General features: G+C 37.9%; 1 protein-coding gene across 1 annotated transcript; it reads right to left on the bottom strand.

Moving 5' to 3' along the window:
* Positions 1–204: 204 nt before the first annotated feature.
* Positions 205–14,343, bottom strand: il13ra1 (interleukin 13 receptor, alpha 1). Its single transcript, XM_041985461.1, has 10 exons — positions 14,043–14,343; positions 13,331–13,473; positions 10,946–11,072; positions 10,717–10,816; positions 8,333–8,520; positions 7,188–7,321; positions 5,239–5,362; positions 4,958–5,048; positions 4,781–4,856; positions 205–3,184 (listed from the first exon to the last, which is right to left on the bottom strand). The coding sequence occupies exons 1-10, from the start codon at positions 14,104–14,106 to the stop codon at positions 3,089–3,091; spliced, it is 1,143 nt and encodes a 380-aa protein (XP_041841395.1). The 5' UTR covers positions 14,107–14,343; the 3' UTR covers positions 205–3,088.
* Positions 14,344–14,644: the final 301 nt, after the last annotated feature.

The following is a 14,644-nucleotide window of genomic DNA, read 5'->3' as shown; positions in this document are numbered from 1 at the left end:
TAATTGTTTTGGGGGTAAAATGTTGTGTGATAGTGTAAGAAATAGATGATTGCAGTTTAAAGGAAGTGAGATCTTTCTCATAAAAAGAACTGTTGAGTTGCATAAGAAAAACTCCCTTAAGCGTCAAAATGTTGCAACTATAATCCCATTTCGTAACTTCCGATTTCTTTCTTTCTTCACGTCTTCTGACGTTAGAAGAAACTTTTTCTGAAAACTGCTAGATCTTCGTTTTCTACTAGAAACTTCATGTGGCTCAGAGTTATTCCTCTTCAGTTTTTCCTCTGAACAACAAAGTACTGATGCCATTTCTAAATGTAATATTTAAAAAAGAAACCAAAATATATTTTCAGAAAACTTTAGGATTTATTTGCTTTCTTTTTTCCTTTTTTTTTTTTTTGTACAACACATTTTGAAACTCAAAACTCAACTTTTTCACATTCTTGCTTACAGTGTGCAACATGTCATCTTAAGATGAAAGAAAGTGGCTTGAAGGAAAAAAAATACCTTGTAAAAAACTAAAATTGTATAAAAACATAACATATATAACATCTGGTTTTAGAAAACATTTCCTATAACTTGCTTCAAATTAGTAAAAACCGTATAAAATGTGACATTTGAAAATGAAACATCCACCTTTTTGCTTTCCAGACAATACACAAAAATGATGCATCTCATACATTAAATCTACATTTACATGAAAATGCTGTGTTAATCAGATTTACAAACATTTCTTCCAGGTTAGCCGACTGGATGATTTTTGTTTCCAGATTCGGCTTCTTGTGTTTACATTTTCAGGCCACATCCTCTCTGCCTGTGTGGTGACCCATCCAACGGGAGCAGGAGCTGTGAGCCGCTCCATGTGGAAAGCCAGCAGGTGGGGGTTATGTTATGTAAGAAAACAGAAACCACCGCCTGGGCGTTGCCTCTTCATTTATCAGAGATGAGCAACAGTGCCAAAATGCTCTAATAGTGACTGCATTGTCACATAGCTCCTCTTTCTGGAATAATTCCAAGCCTGTTGCAAAATCCTTCAATAAAAATACAAAAAAAAACGTGACTAGTAAGACATTCAGCTAAATTAATGCAGCTAATATAATAAAATGACAAGCAGCAGCAAGATCTAAATGCACTTTGAATACAACTCTATTTTAATAACGCATAAACATGGACAATATAACATTCTTCAGGAGAATTTTAACTGAGCAAACGTGTCCAAGCTGCTAATTACTCTACTTCAACGTTTGGTCTGGAGTGTTGAGGGTGATGGTCTAACAGCAGTCTTGAGGGTAACCATCAGACCACATAAGACATCACCATCTGTCCTCATAACCTGCTCTTTAACCACCTGTGGACAGAACTTATTCCTTAACCATTTCAAGCCATAACGAGGAGGAAATACTTTGTTTTCTCTCTTTGTGTTAAAGTGAAAAGATCTAAAGTGCATCTAAAGTCCTGAACATACAGAGTTCCTGCAGAATCAGTGTGATCCTGAGCCCGGGACTTTCACAGTAATCTTTAGAGAGTTTTGTAAACAAACCGTGGTGTTTTCAGAAAATGTCCTCAATCGTCCCAGCATTACATACTTCTAGATCAGGGGTGTCAAACATAAGGCACGGGGGACTAAACAGGCCCACCAGATGGTCCAATCTGGGCCGTGGGATCGTTGAAGTAAATGTGAAAATGACAGAAGAAATTAATTGTAATGTTTAGTAAAAGTAACTGTAATCTCTAATTTCACAACCAGGTTGAATTTATTATGTTTATAAAACTTCTCTAAAGCAGGGAGCTAACTTGTTCCATCGTTTCTGTCTTTCTTACGCGACAGATCCGACTTCAGGTTGTATTGTGAGATGAGTAAGTTCAGGATTACTACACATATGTGAAAATGTACACGTGTGTACTTAACATGTTGAAACGTTGCCTCCATCATAATGTGAAATCCTGTATTCTTCAGTTCCAGATACCTGTGACTCGTTGTAATGCGCGTAAATAAAAAGATAAAAGATAAAAAACCAAAATGAATAAAAAACAAAAAAATAAATCATAAAATATATTTTTATATTAAATTACTGTGTGTGTGTGTTGAATGAGTCTCAGGACGACAGGACTCTCATGAGCTCCTTCCACCTTGGCTGATAAAACCTATCGCACGTTCGATCATGTTAGGTAACATCAATTCGATATTTGCTGACATCACAAGCTGATTGAACACAATCGCGTCCGTTCAGATCAAATCACAGAAAATATTTGTGATTTTCCTGAGTTCAGTTATCAGACATTAAAATAAAAAAAAACACCACAATTTAGATCAGAACAAAGCCAATGGAAACGTGTTTTTCTCAAGTCTGTCAAACAAATGATTACTTACATTTTTAATGATTTTTCTAATAAGCTTGTTCACCGCTGGATGGATGTAGATCCACACCCCGATCATACAAAGACATTTTTAAAGCAGCACATTAAAGTTAGTATTAAAAGCAACCTGGTCTCAACATGATGAACCAAAGCCTCTAAGACGTGGAGCAGACTTGCAAAAGGCAGATTAATACTTAAATACTAAAAAAAAGCTGCAAATACAAACATATTTCCAAAGAAAAAAACGGAGATGTCTGTGTGAGTTGAGCTGACTCAGCAACTGTCGGCACACAGATGTGGAGCTGATGCACCTCCATCTCTATTCCATCCATATCTGATGATGCCATGCTTTTCATGTCCAAAGCATCTTTAAAAGCCTCCCAGTTGTTCCCAGCTGGGCCGTTTCAGTGCAAAATATCGCCAGCAAGAAGAATGGGATGGTGTGTACAGGATTCTAGCTGCTCTTGCTGAAATATTGGCTTCTCTATCCTTACAGTCCTAAATCCCCTAACATGACTTGTGTTATAATTCATGGCTATAAAAAGAAACTTGTGGGACTTGACGTGCGCTCTTCTTGTACAGTCTGAATTAAGGTTTCAGTTTGGCTCTGCATTACCTGGTCTAGAAAAACCAGCGAGAACTGCTTGTGACGTTGGATTTCTGATGAACTGTTTGTTCACAATGCGTGGGAATGAAGAAGGTGGTTCTTTGGAAACGTTTGACATCAGACGTGTCAACAGTCTGGTTTGCTGGTTTGGAAATCCGCCACCAGAGTGACTTCACAGCTCACTTCGTCCTCTATTGGGCAGTACACGTAGAAGTGAGGGCTCTAAAGAAAGGAGGAAGAAACAAAAGTGTTAAAACCATATTTAACAACATTATTTGATATTTCTATTCTCTAAAAAAAACTTAAAAATCTGACCCTCCAAAGTGCAGATGCCTGAATCTGAAAGCAGACTGTCAAGAACCAGCATCCATGCCATGATCACACACATCTACAATCATGTCTGTCATTTAAGATAAATATTATACATATAGTTTAAAAAGTTTAGGTCATAAAGTAGAAGCCTGACAGCGATACCAAGGCCACCATTTCCACCAACAGGTCCAGCTTGGTACGGTACAGGTTTCCACAGGCAAAAACTGGGAAAGGTGCCAGATTATCCAATGAGAGCCATCCTACTTTTTTGGGACCCTTCTGTTGGGGTCTCAGTCCTACCAACCCTTGGCACACTGCAGTGCACTGATTGGTCAAAATAATCATCACTTCCTGTGTGGCTCTGCAATAAGAACATAGCGGTTCCACGTTTAAATTTATGGTGGATTTTTTTGTTTAAAGCCACATGCCACCATTCTCCTTTGTTTTTCTGTCACATTCTTCTGTCTTATAATTCAAGGAAGGCGTTGCTTGAGGGACAATAACAAGACTTCCTGCTATTACTTAGCTCTATTACTATCCACCTTACAACCCTCTTACCAGGTTAGGGTGTGGTTGACTGTGGAAACATAACAGAAATCAGGATTTACAGAACCAAACCATCCCGTTCAGAGCTGAACCCCTTGATGGAAACAGGGCTTTGAGGCCCATTTATGCTGGATGCAGACGACGGACAGTTTCTTCTGTCTTCTGCATGGTTACGCACGTAATTTGGTCCGTTTTCTGGGATCATAGCTATCCGTGGCTAGACACAGAAGATGGAGCAGAAATCACAGAGGCAGTGCTGAGCAGAACAGCTGGCATGTGACCAGGGAACAAACAACCCACAGAAGAAGAAGAGGAACAGGAAGGGAACTAAAAAGCAGAAGAAGTTTGAAGACGAGCACAACTGTAGAAATTGCGTGAGCTTTTCAAGAAAGACTGTATAACACGGAAATGTACTCCGAACTCGGCACTGCCCGCTTGTGGATGGACTGACTTATTACTGATGGAAACGTAAAGACGCAGGGTGAGGTGGCGGCGTATGACGAAACTGTCCGCCTTCTGTGTCGAGCATGAACGGATCTTTAGACATACTGCGTTTGGACCGGCTAAACAGAAGTAAATTCTGGAATAATATCTCCTGTTCTAAGAAAGTGTTCCATCTTTAAGGATCATCAATTTTAAAAAAAAAAAGGTTATAGGAAGATTTTTCATTCTTGTGTTGTCAATATGTGCGTTGTTATGTTTATTACTTCTTACTTTATCATTTTTTTTATTTTATTGACTTTAATTGACTTTCCTGACCCTTCACTGTCCCAGTTATATAAACAAATAAATAAAAATGTTTAAATGCATTCATTTAAAATAAAAAAAGTGGAATAAACATGTCTGAAACCAGGACTGCGAACCAGGTTTAAGTATGCAAAATGTTACCTAAAGCCGGGTTTACAACCACCAAGAGAAAAGCAAATCATATCAAAAGTTAGTCAAAAATCATAAAGTTACCTCGTTGTTGTTGTTAGAAAGATCGCTAAGGAGATCCCGAGGTTGTGGCACTTTGGGGAAGACACTGTCCTTATTCCTGTAAAGACAACATCATATCACTACCTCATAACGTTAGAGAAAGACGAGGAGAATATTGAGATACATTAAGAAATCTGGAAAAAAAAGAAGATGACATACTTCTTGTAACACACAAATGCGAACAGCACCATAGAAGCAAACACCAGAGGAATGAAAACTGCAATGTACACCAAGTTGCTGCCTTGCTCATCTGCAAAGACATTCACAGCAGCTTAGTCAGCTAATAGAAACAAAACAATTACCTTGTTTCTTGTGTTTTATGGAGTACTTTTACAGAAACTTTTATAAACAATATCACATTCATGAGGATAAAACACATTACTGTGTGTTTTTAAGAGAAAGAGATTTAAAACACAGGAAAAAGGAGAAAAGCAACATACCAATACAAATCTGTTTACCCGGTGCTGTGCTGCCTGCGCTGCTCTGGGCTACAACAGACATGCAGTACCGACAGTGAGGAACCAGATTAATCTGATAGGATGTTGATTCCACTACAGTCAAATCCTGCAAAAAGATTTGACACTTTAACTAAACAAAACATCCAGGAATTAAATTCTCTATGCACGTGTGTGCAGTGCATATAAATGTTGCACAAAGAAAATCAGTTAATAAGTGTTTGGTGGATGATTTCTTTGTTGTAACAATCCTTCATGGCAATAAATCTTATAGGTTCTGTTTTTTTCCCTTTTAAATGGAGCCACATTTGTAAGGAAAATGCATGTGTGGGATGAGTTAAGTATGCGGGTTGCCAAATCTTTATTGCTAATGCCAAACAGCTGATTCTGCTATTGACTCTTGTGTGGTGTCGTACTTTGGATTGGATGGTCGAAGTCTGAAGAAAACAAAACATATTGGTAATATAACAGTTTCTTCATTTGATAAAAAGGTGCCCAACACCCTGGCACCTCCTCCTCATGCATCCTATTCTTAGTTGTTGCAAGTCAGCCAGTGTGGTTGACCGCTGCCACAGGAAGCTATTACAGTAATCAGCCCTTTGTGCAGCAGGTCCATGACACCAGTCAGGTACATGGTTGGGCCTTATTTATCAAGCTTGCGTAGGAAAAAAAACCCAGCGTATGCCAAATATAGTCAACTTTTGCGATTTATGAAAACCAAACTTGACAAGCGAATGTTCCTACCCTCACGACAACTCTGACCCATCCGCGCGCACATAATCTAGACACCACCGGTACAGAATAAAATCGAGGAAATGCTGTGAAATGTGAGACATTTGTGCACAATCCACTTTTATTTTTCGCACCACATGTTAGATATTTAAGCTGTTTGCTTTAATTTCTAACATGTGATGTGGGGTAGTGTTTTCGGGGAAAAAGGGAAAAACCTCAACCACTAAATTATGTTCTGTCATTGTGAAACAGAACTTACATGTTATAAAATACGTCCAGCTAAATGGGGTGACAATCTGCTGCCAGCATGTCAGTGTGAAAGTCATTCAGCAGAGTGGGATGCAGACTGGAGGCTGGAGGTCTAGAAGCAACGCTAATGAAACACACAAGAGGTGGATTTTCTTTTATTTATTCTTACACAAGGCTTTTTTGTTTTATTGTTGTCCCAATTTTATAAATTAAAACAAATGACTACATTATCGGCATCATTACTATAATTTATCAGACGCTTTTCTTCAAAGCGATTCACCACTCTGGGAATCTAACTTCCATCTCACACATGGGAGACAGAAGCTCCACCGACTGAGATACCTTCCCTTCTGACACTGTGACGACAGCATCTGCCACCTGCTGCCACTATTCTGCCTTTCTGACACAAATAATGCCCACGCTGTGTCCACCAGTTAAACATTTTTACGTTTGTCAAAGTGGTCCATCAGGATCTCAGTCTCACACCCAGAAAAATTCCACTTCTTAACTCTTTTTCCCTCCCGAGCCATCATGCAAATGATGTGGTGGATATGTATCACAGGTGTCCACCTGACCATTTATAGCCACCATGTGGGCGTGGGAAGCCGTTCCATCATGTTCGCCCGCTTTAGAGTTGATTGTGATTTATAAACGGAAACAGGCGCACACTTTTATAAATCTGAAAGTAGAAGTGTGCAGCATTTCCTTTTTGCGCCACCTCTAGTTTGCTTTGCTACGCACAGTTTGATAAATGAGGCTCCGGTGTACAAGAAGCAACCCACAGACTCAGCTCTGCTGCTCATTCCACAAACATAACTCAATTTAAAAAAGAAAATCAACAGGCTTTCTATCCAATTTATTGCCAGGAAGAATTGTTACAGCAAATAAATAATCCAAACACTAATTTTTTTACTTTTTGTGCTAAGTTCATGCATAGTATTGTTGTCTCCTACCTTCATCTTATTGCACTCAGTGTAATCAATTCTATATTTCCAGGATGACGACCTCAAGACATCTGGAGCAACCCAGCTAATATTGAGTTTGGTCCCACTTTTTGTAACGCTCCATGTGAGGGGAGGTGGCTTCACTGCACACAGAGAAACATTATAAACATTAAAATAACTCCAAGGCTGGTGAAAAATCTACTGGAAAACCCACTGCCCTATGCAGAATCGTTCATGCCCTCTGAAAATGTGTCTTTTGGGACTGGATCCCACTCAGACACTAATCCCCAAACATACACTACTCACATTAGGGATATTCAACTTTAGGGGAAATTTACAGAAAATGTAAAAAGTTCATGTTGCACCGATAATATAATATGACATTTAGGAATAATCATGCAATAGTAATTCCTTTATCTCTGAGAATTTATTAAAATATAAAAATAAATGTCTCAGTAACTTGTCAGCTGTTAGGGGTGGTCTTGGTCTGATGAAGTCTAAATGATGAAGAGGAGTGTTTAGATACAAGATGTTAAGGAACCAGAACATTTAGTGCTCTATTACTACGACAGAGAATTAGGGCCACATAAAGAAAATATTTTTCATATATTTTGTCATATAATTACGAGAATAAAGTTGTAATTTTACAATAAAAAGTAGTCTTACAAGAAAAAAAGTCGTAATTCTACAAGAATAAAGTCGTAATATTACGAGGAAGAAAGTCATAATTTTACGACTGGTAAAAATATTACAACTGTTTTCTCATAAAATTCAGACTTTATTCTTGAAGCGTGTTTAATAATTTTTGTGGCCCTAATACTACGTCGTAAGCTTCAGAAAATTCTTTTGTTTGTTTTTTTGTTATCTTGTTAGAGAACATGTTGTGCAATAAATACTTAAGCATGACAGTCAATTCAACTTCTCTAGTAAAGGTTATAGTACATTTTAGGTTCATTCTTACATCCTAGAAAAAGCCAACTAACACCTTAACTTTTGTGAGTAGTGTAATGCCCTGGTACTATGATTTTTTTTAGCTTCAAATAGGAGAAAAATAGCTTCTCTTATATGAAACTAAAAAAGGAAGTGCAGCATATTTCAACACTTTTCTTAAGAGCATTTTTATTGTACACCACAACTGAGCAGCGACTACATACCGTTTTTAATTGTCTTTCTCTCAAAGGTGTTTCTAACAGATGTGTTGTTCACTGTCCCATTAAACATGATAAGGATGTTAAAGGAGGTGTTCGCCTGCAGATTACAACTGGTCTGGACACCTTCAGTCACGTAGGAAGCGCATTCCATTAAGTCTGAGATGAAGTCATTCTCATTCTCAGACACTAACCTTTAAAACATAAAGAAAATTGATCATATTCCACACAAATGAAGCTTAAAGAGTGCTAATAGAGATAAAACCAAATAAATTAATAAGACTAAACAAAAAGAAAATCCAAAAAACATCCAGATGACCCAGCTTTCCACCAGCACGTACGAAACAATGAGGCACCTAAAAGAGTGAAAAGAATCTCAAAACCTCTCGTGCACTCTGATCTGTGCTTAACCACTTTCGAGGGCGCGGTGAATGTGTAAGTTTGAGGGATCGAGACCAAGCTTGAGCACAGGAGATTTAAACCTGCAACACTAAACTTAGAAAGAGGAGCAGAGTTTTGAAAGGAAGAACGATATATTTGAGAGCAAGAAGAGACTTTGTGAGTGTGAGAGCAGAGTTTTGAGAGACTGCAAAATTATATTTGAGTGTGGAAACAAGAAATCTTGCTCTCAAATCAAACAACTGAGCTTTTGATTAAAGATGGAAAAATACTCTCTTTGTTTTTATACACTGTAAGTGAATTCAGGCGTTAAGTTAAATACAGTTTTGTTCGTACATACCAGACGATTTGTGGACATGTATTGAATGGTTTGTATGGGTAGGAGCTTTGTTGAATACGAAACTTAGATTTGTGATCCTAAAGGTAAAAAAAAATGTGTGTAAGAGATTATTTGTGCTAATTTCTAAATACCTGTATGTGCATTTGAACACACATTTGCAAGTACCTAAAGTTGCTAATCATGTATTACACACCCACAGTAATATTGAGTCAACTTTTTTCTCCATACTTTCTCTGATCATCTACTCATCATGCAGTCTTTTTCACTCTGCCTTTGAATAGCATGCTGCAAAGAATTAACTTTTAGTCTTTGCGTAGACATAACTGATATCTGCTCTGCCAGGTCTCTTCCTTTTTAGCAGCTATTTCTGGCGTAAGAGCTGCCTGCTTCAGATATGTGGTTTTACTGGCCCACCCAGCAGTGGGTGTCCTAAAGTTATGACATGGCTAGGAGGATATTAATGAATATTAATGGAAGGAAATTCATTGCAAAAAAATTTATATCTAACCAAGTCTTACAATCTTATGCTCAACCAAAAAGTCTTTTTGAACTTGTTTTGAGACTGAGGTACTAACAAGAACAAGAGAATTATTTTCTTATTTCAGGAAATCTTAACAAGAGTAATTATCTTACTGCTCTGGTCACTTTATTATAGTCTGAATCTTCTCAAGTTAGGTAGGTTTTTTTTTCTTTATATAGAGATGGCTGGTCTAATGGTTAGCACTGCTGCCCATAGCAAGGTCACTGGTTCAAGCAGGAGGGAGGGTTCAAATGGGGCTTTCTTTCTTAAGATAGCTTATTTTTGCACATAAGGCTCTCCTTGATATTTGAATATTGTTCTTTATTTTGATTATTGTCAGGTTACATGTTTATGCTGGCCTTGACGAGGGGAAAAATATACGGGGAGAGTGAAGACAGTTAAAAAGATTCAATGCATAGAAAAAACAACAGCAACAACTATACAAACAAACAGAGAAACCAGCCATCCAGCTGCTAAACCTGGAAAGAGACTTAACGGAAAACATCCTACAGCTGCTGAAAGAAAATAAAGCAGACAATCATTTGGAGCACCCATAGGAAAACAAACTGAGAGAAACATCACCAGCAACACGTTTACAAAAACGTAACTGTAGCTATAGGTGAGGACAACACAGTCGACGCATGTGTGTTAGTGAACGTGAGTGCAAAATATAAGGAATGAATTGTGTTCAGTGATGAGTGAGACAAATGCAACCTCTTGATTTCTGTGTGGTTTCTCATGCTGCCTTGTGCTGAGCTATTATAACTGTTGGAGGTCAGAGTTGGCTGGAGTCAATTTTTCCTCCTCCTCATTTTGGGTTACATGGCCAAAAATGGGTCTGGTCCCAAAACATACAAGACTCCCACAGTACTCAAAAGTCCTTGTGTGCAGCCAATAAAAACGTATCATTAACAAGGGACTTAGCCTTAAATGAACACCAGTTCATTTCCCTGAAGTCCATGATAAAACAACCTCACTGGTGTGTATCAGGAAGTGTTGCAAAACAGCATTGCAGTTTACACTGTCCAATAGTGTATTTCATGATACCAAGTATACTGAGTCAACATCCTTTCTTCTTAGTATCAGCTTTCAGACTAAACATGAACATAAAAAAGTAAAAAATATGCATACTGATAGAAAAAGCGGAGATCAGGAGTGTCACTCTTTTGGGACCAGGAGCAGCGAGCTGCAGTAGCGTTATAGCTGTAGCACTCAATGTCTTTCACCAGCTCTGGGGGGAACAGAAACACATACACAAATCTTCATTAACAGGCAATATGTGGTTAAAAAAGCCAATATTTCATGAAGTCAGAGGTTCGTTCTGCATGAAAGCACTTAAACTGAAGCAGAAAATGGCTACCTGGGTAGCTGACGGTGAGGACCGCTTTCTCACTATCACTACCATTACAATGTGTTGTAACAGACCACTGCAGAAATCCTCCATCCATTATCATGTAGACACTGTACTTGTGGGTCGTCAAATCGGGCTTTAATAACAGAAAGAAACTGTGAAAAACACTGAGCAAACATATTTATTCCATTAAAGACATTATGCAATCATGTGTCACACCTTAAAGCACCAGTACAGAATTTAATACAGTCAGTGCTACAAATTCAACATTACAGACATGGGTTAAAGTAGTTTAATACTCTAGAGGCACTTTTTCTTTGTTTGTTTTGTTTGTTTATTTTAAAATAGAGCCACAATGATTTTTGCATTTAATTTGCAGACTCTATGAACCCAAGATATTTCACGTTTTGAATTAACTGTTAAACAACATTGTTCCACAAAGAACGATTGTAAAGAATTAGCATATTTCTCCCTGTAACGTGCAGGATATCATCAGGAAGGAAGAGGGAGGAAGTGGAGGAATTTCAGTGCATATAGAGGAGGAGTACAATTCTAAGCTTATCTTCAATCAGGTGCGGAGACTGGCTTGAATGTTTCTTGGGTGTTTCAAAGATCTGTTTTCAAATGCTCCTCCAAGCTACGTGTTCAGAGTATTTTGATAGTCTCTCCTTATTCACCAACCTTGTGTTTTTACTTACAGCCATCATCCATAAAAAGCCAAAGACCAGGATTCCCTGAGACTTTGGCTTTTGTTGTAGCTAACACAGCTAGCATCAATCTCAACCCAAGCTACAAATGATGGCATGGATGAGTTGTCGCTGGTTTGGGAGAATATTTCTAACAGGATCCTTGAACACATTACTGACTTCTTTTACAAGCAGAGCTCTTAATAAATGCTGCAGCAGGAAGCCAAGTTTCTGTTTTCTGAGAACTTGCAGGTGTGTACGTACAAACAGATAAACAGAGCAAGAAAAGCTTGTCGAGAGCTAAGTTTCCTGCTGACTGATCCCAACATGTCAAGCATCAGGAAATACTTCAGAGAAGACAGCTGCCCTGGATCTTTAGCCAGCATGATTCCTTCCAAATGGAAGGAAGCTGGGAACGTCTGACTGGCTGATCTTGTCGTATCCCTGGTGCAGTACTCAGTCATGCTGTCCTGGATACTGCGTTCCTCTTGACACCATCTAAGGCTCTGATCAATAGCAGGTGGGGTGCGATGGCTTTTACCAACACATTTACCACTGTCTAAAGACAAGAGACTTTGAGTGGGGAAGATTACGTGCAATGACAAGCTCTTAAGCCTGACTGAAATTTTTCCAAGATGTTAGTGTTTTAAAGGAGCTTTTTCTAAAGAAAACTAGATGATCCGACTGAATCCAGTAAAGTTTTTCAAAAGGTGTGTGAGAATGATGTTGAAAGAGCAATTGGTAGATTTTGTGAGATTGTGTTAATGATTTGGGCTAAAGAAACTAACTTAAAATCCTTACAAACAGCAGAACAATAGAGACTTTATTGTATGAGACCTGAAGCCTATCTTTTTCCATTGTTGCTCCTCTGTCTTACATAGGTGAGGAAAGCACAAATAAAGAAGAAGGTTTTTAAAAAGTCAGTATCAGCCTATCACATTCTACAGAATGACCCATTAATTTGAGTCAGGTGTGTTGGAGCAGGGAAACATCTAAAACCTGCAGGACAGTGGCTCTCGTGGGACCAAGTTGAATAGCGCTGGTCTAGAGTCTGACCGTGGTTATGAGCTGAACAAAAACTGTCTCAGTAAGGTTAAAAGAATTTATTGTTTGAAGAAAAACAGAATTTTGTTCTTTAAATTGATTAAATCAACAAACGAGGATTACAAAAAACAAACATTAAATACTGCTTCATACTTTCTTCTATAAAATCAAAGTAAAATAAAATATAAAATTTTCTTTCTCCATGAAAGTCAGATTTTGATTTGGAGTTATTTACAACCCCAATTCCAAGAAATTGTGACACTTTGTGAAATATGTCATCAACCCATATTTTATTTCTGGTAGAACATAAACAACATATGAAATGTTGAAACTTCATTTTAGCATTTAATGGAAAATATGAGCTTATTGTGAATCTGATGGCCACATCACAATTATTTGGAATTGGTGTTAACTTGACATGTATGATTAAATACAATCAGATTCTGGGAAAATTTAAATAAATTAAAGAATCTGAAGTACACTGCTCCATAAGTAGTTTTTTCTTCTCTTTTCTTTTAGGTATTCATGTCCATTATTAGACATAGCGGAATATTTTATTAAATTTTTAATTAGACCTATAAAAAGAAGAAAGAAAACTGGGCACAAGACACACATGAGCTTAAAATATTTCCTTTTCTAAAACAGTAAATATCTTTATACTTACAGAGTATTCAGCATAGTCTGGGTCCCTTGGTTCTACTTGTGCCGTATATGTGCACTTTGTCACTGAATGCTTTGGTGGCTCCCAGGACAACTCAGATTCAAAGGCAGCAATCCACCTCTGGGATAGATTTTCTGGTGGTAAAACTTTATTTAATGCAGAGAAAAAGAGAAATATATTAGAGATAAACACAACTTCATCATTTTGATCTACAGGTTTATTTATTTATTTTATTTGGCCAGTTCCTGTAATTCCTATTCCTGGATCCATCTATATTTGGAAAAGCAGCTATGCCTTTAGGACATGTCTGGGGAAAATCAGACCACCAAACAAGCTGCTGGCAAACATCAGTGCTGTTATTTTTCCGGTTGGTGCCGTGAGAAAAATCCCGTTTCCGACCATTGTGGGAAAATAGCAATCGTGTGTATGTATATTTAAGAACGGTTACGGCGACTGTGTTTTGTATCTCAAACATAAATCTACGCCTTCTGCTGCGTATGTCAACTTTTTTATTGTAACATTGGGTGGAAAAAAACTTTAAATGATCCATCTTCCTGGATACGTCACGTGAGGTCGGAGATTTGTTATTACGTCACTACTGGGAACTGTATCAGATAACCTGGGTCATGGATGTCTGGGAAAAACTTTTTTTTTTTTTTTTCAACAAATAAACAAACTAAAACAATAAACGGTATGTATACAAAGATTGTCTCACCTCTTGTGGCTGCAGCTGCTAAAAGGAGAAAATTAAACACGACAAGTCCCAAACTTTTAAACATCTTGTTATTCTACTTATTTCGAACTTCTTCTTCTTCTTCGCTTTTCTTCTTCTTTTAGTGTGGAAAAAACAGACTTTTCTCGCTTCTGAAACTGTCCTGAAGACCGCCGTCTGGTTTCAAAACCTTCTGTTTGTTAAAGAGGAAAGGAGCAAAATCAGGTTTACTTTCGCTTCCAGCTCTTTTAGGAGCGGAGGCATGAAAACTGGAGGCTGGAGGGTGGCGTGCTCCTCTCGTTTGGGAACATGACTGAGTGTACGTGTTGGGTGTGGACTATGAGTATATGAGTAAATATGGGCAGTACATAAATAAAGGAACTTAGATTCTAAGAGGTAGTCTGAACGCAGGACAGAAGAAGTCATTCAGTTTTAGACACCTAGATTATTACTGAACACAGACTCAGTCATAACTGATTACAAGTCCTAATAACATTTATGTGCTGACTGTTCACTATAGGCAATAAAGTATCCTTGAACTAGTTCATTTTCTTTTTAAATGACTAGGGGAAAACCCAAAGTTCTCGAACTGTCTAAAAACGTGC

This window comes from Melanotaenia boesemani, chromosome 5, assembly GCF_017639745.1.
Source record: "Melanotaenia boesemani isolate fMelBoe1 chromosome 5, fMelBoe1.pri, whole genome shotgun sequence".
Classification (NCBI taxonomy): domain Eukaryota; kingdom Metazoa; phylum Chordata; class Actinopteri; order Atheriniformes; family Melanotaeniidae; genus Melanotaenia; species Melanotaenia boesemani.
This window is presented reverse-complemented; position numbering and strand designations above follow the sequence as displayed.

What these genes read in the sequence shown, in the direction of transcription:
- il13ra1 (XM_041985461.1), bottom strand. Translation starts at nt 14,106, where the DNA reads ATGTTTAAAAGTTTGGGACTTGTCGTGTTTAATTTTCTCCTTTTAGCA. An exon ending in AGCAGCTGCAGCCACAAGAG is followed by an intron (nt 13,474 to 14,042) that starts GTGAGACAATCT and finishes CATTAAATAAAG; the next exon opens with TTTTACCACCAGAAAATCTA. An exon ending in CCTCACCGTCAGCTACCCAG is followed by an intron (nt 10,817 to 10,945) that starts GTAGCCATTTTC and finishes TGTTCCCCCCAG; the next exon opens with AGCTGGTGAAAGACATTGAG.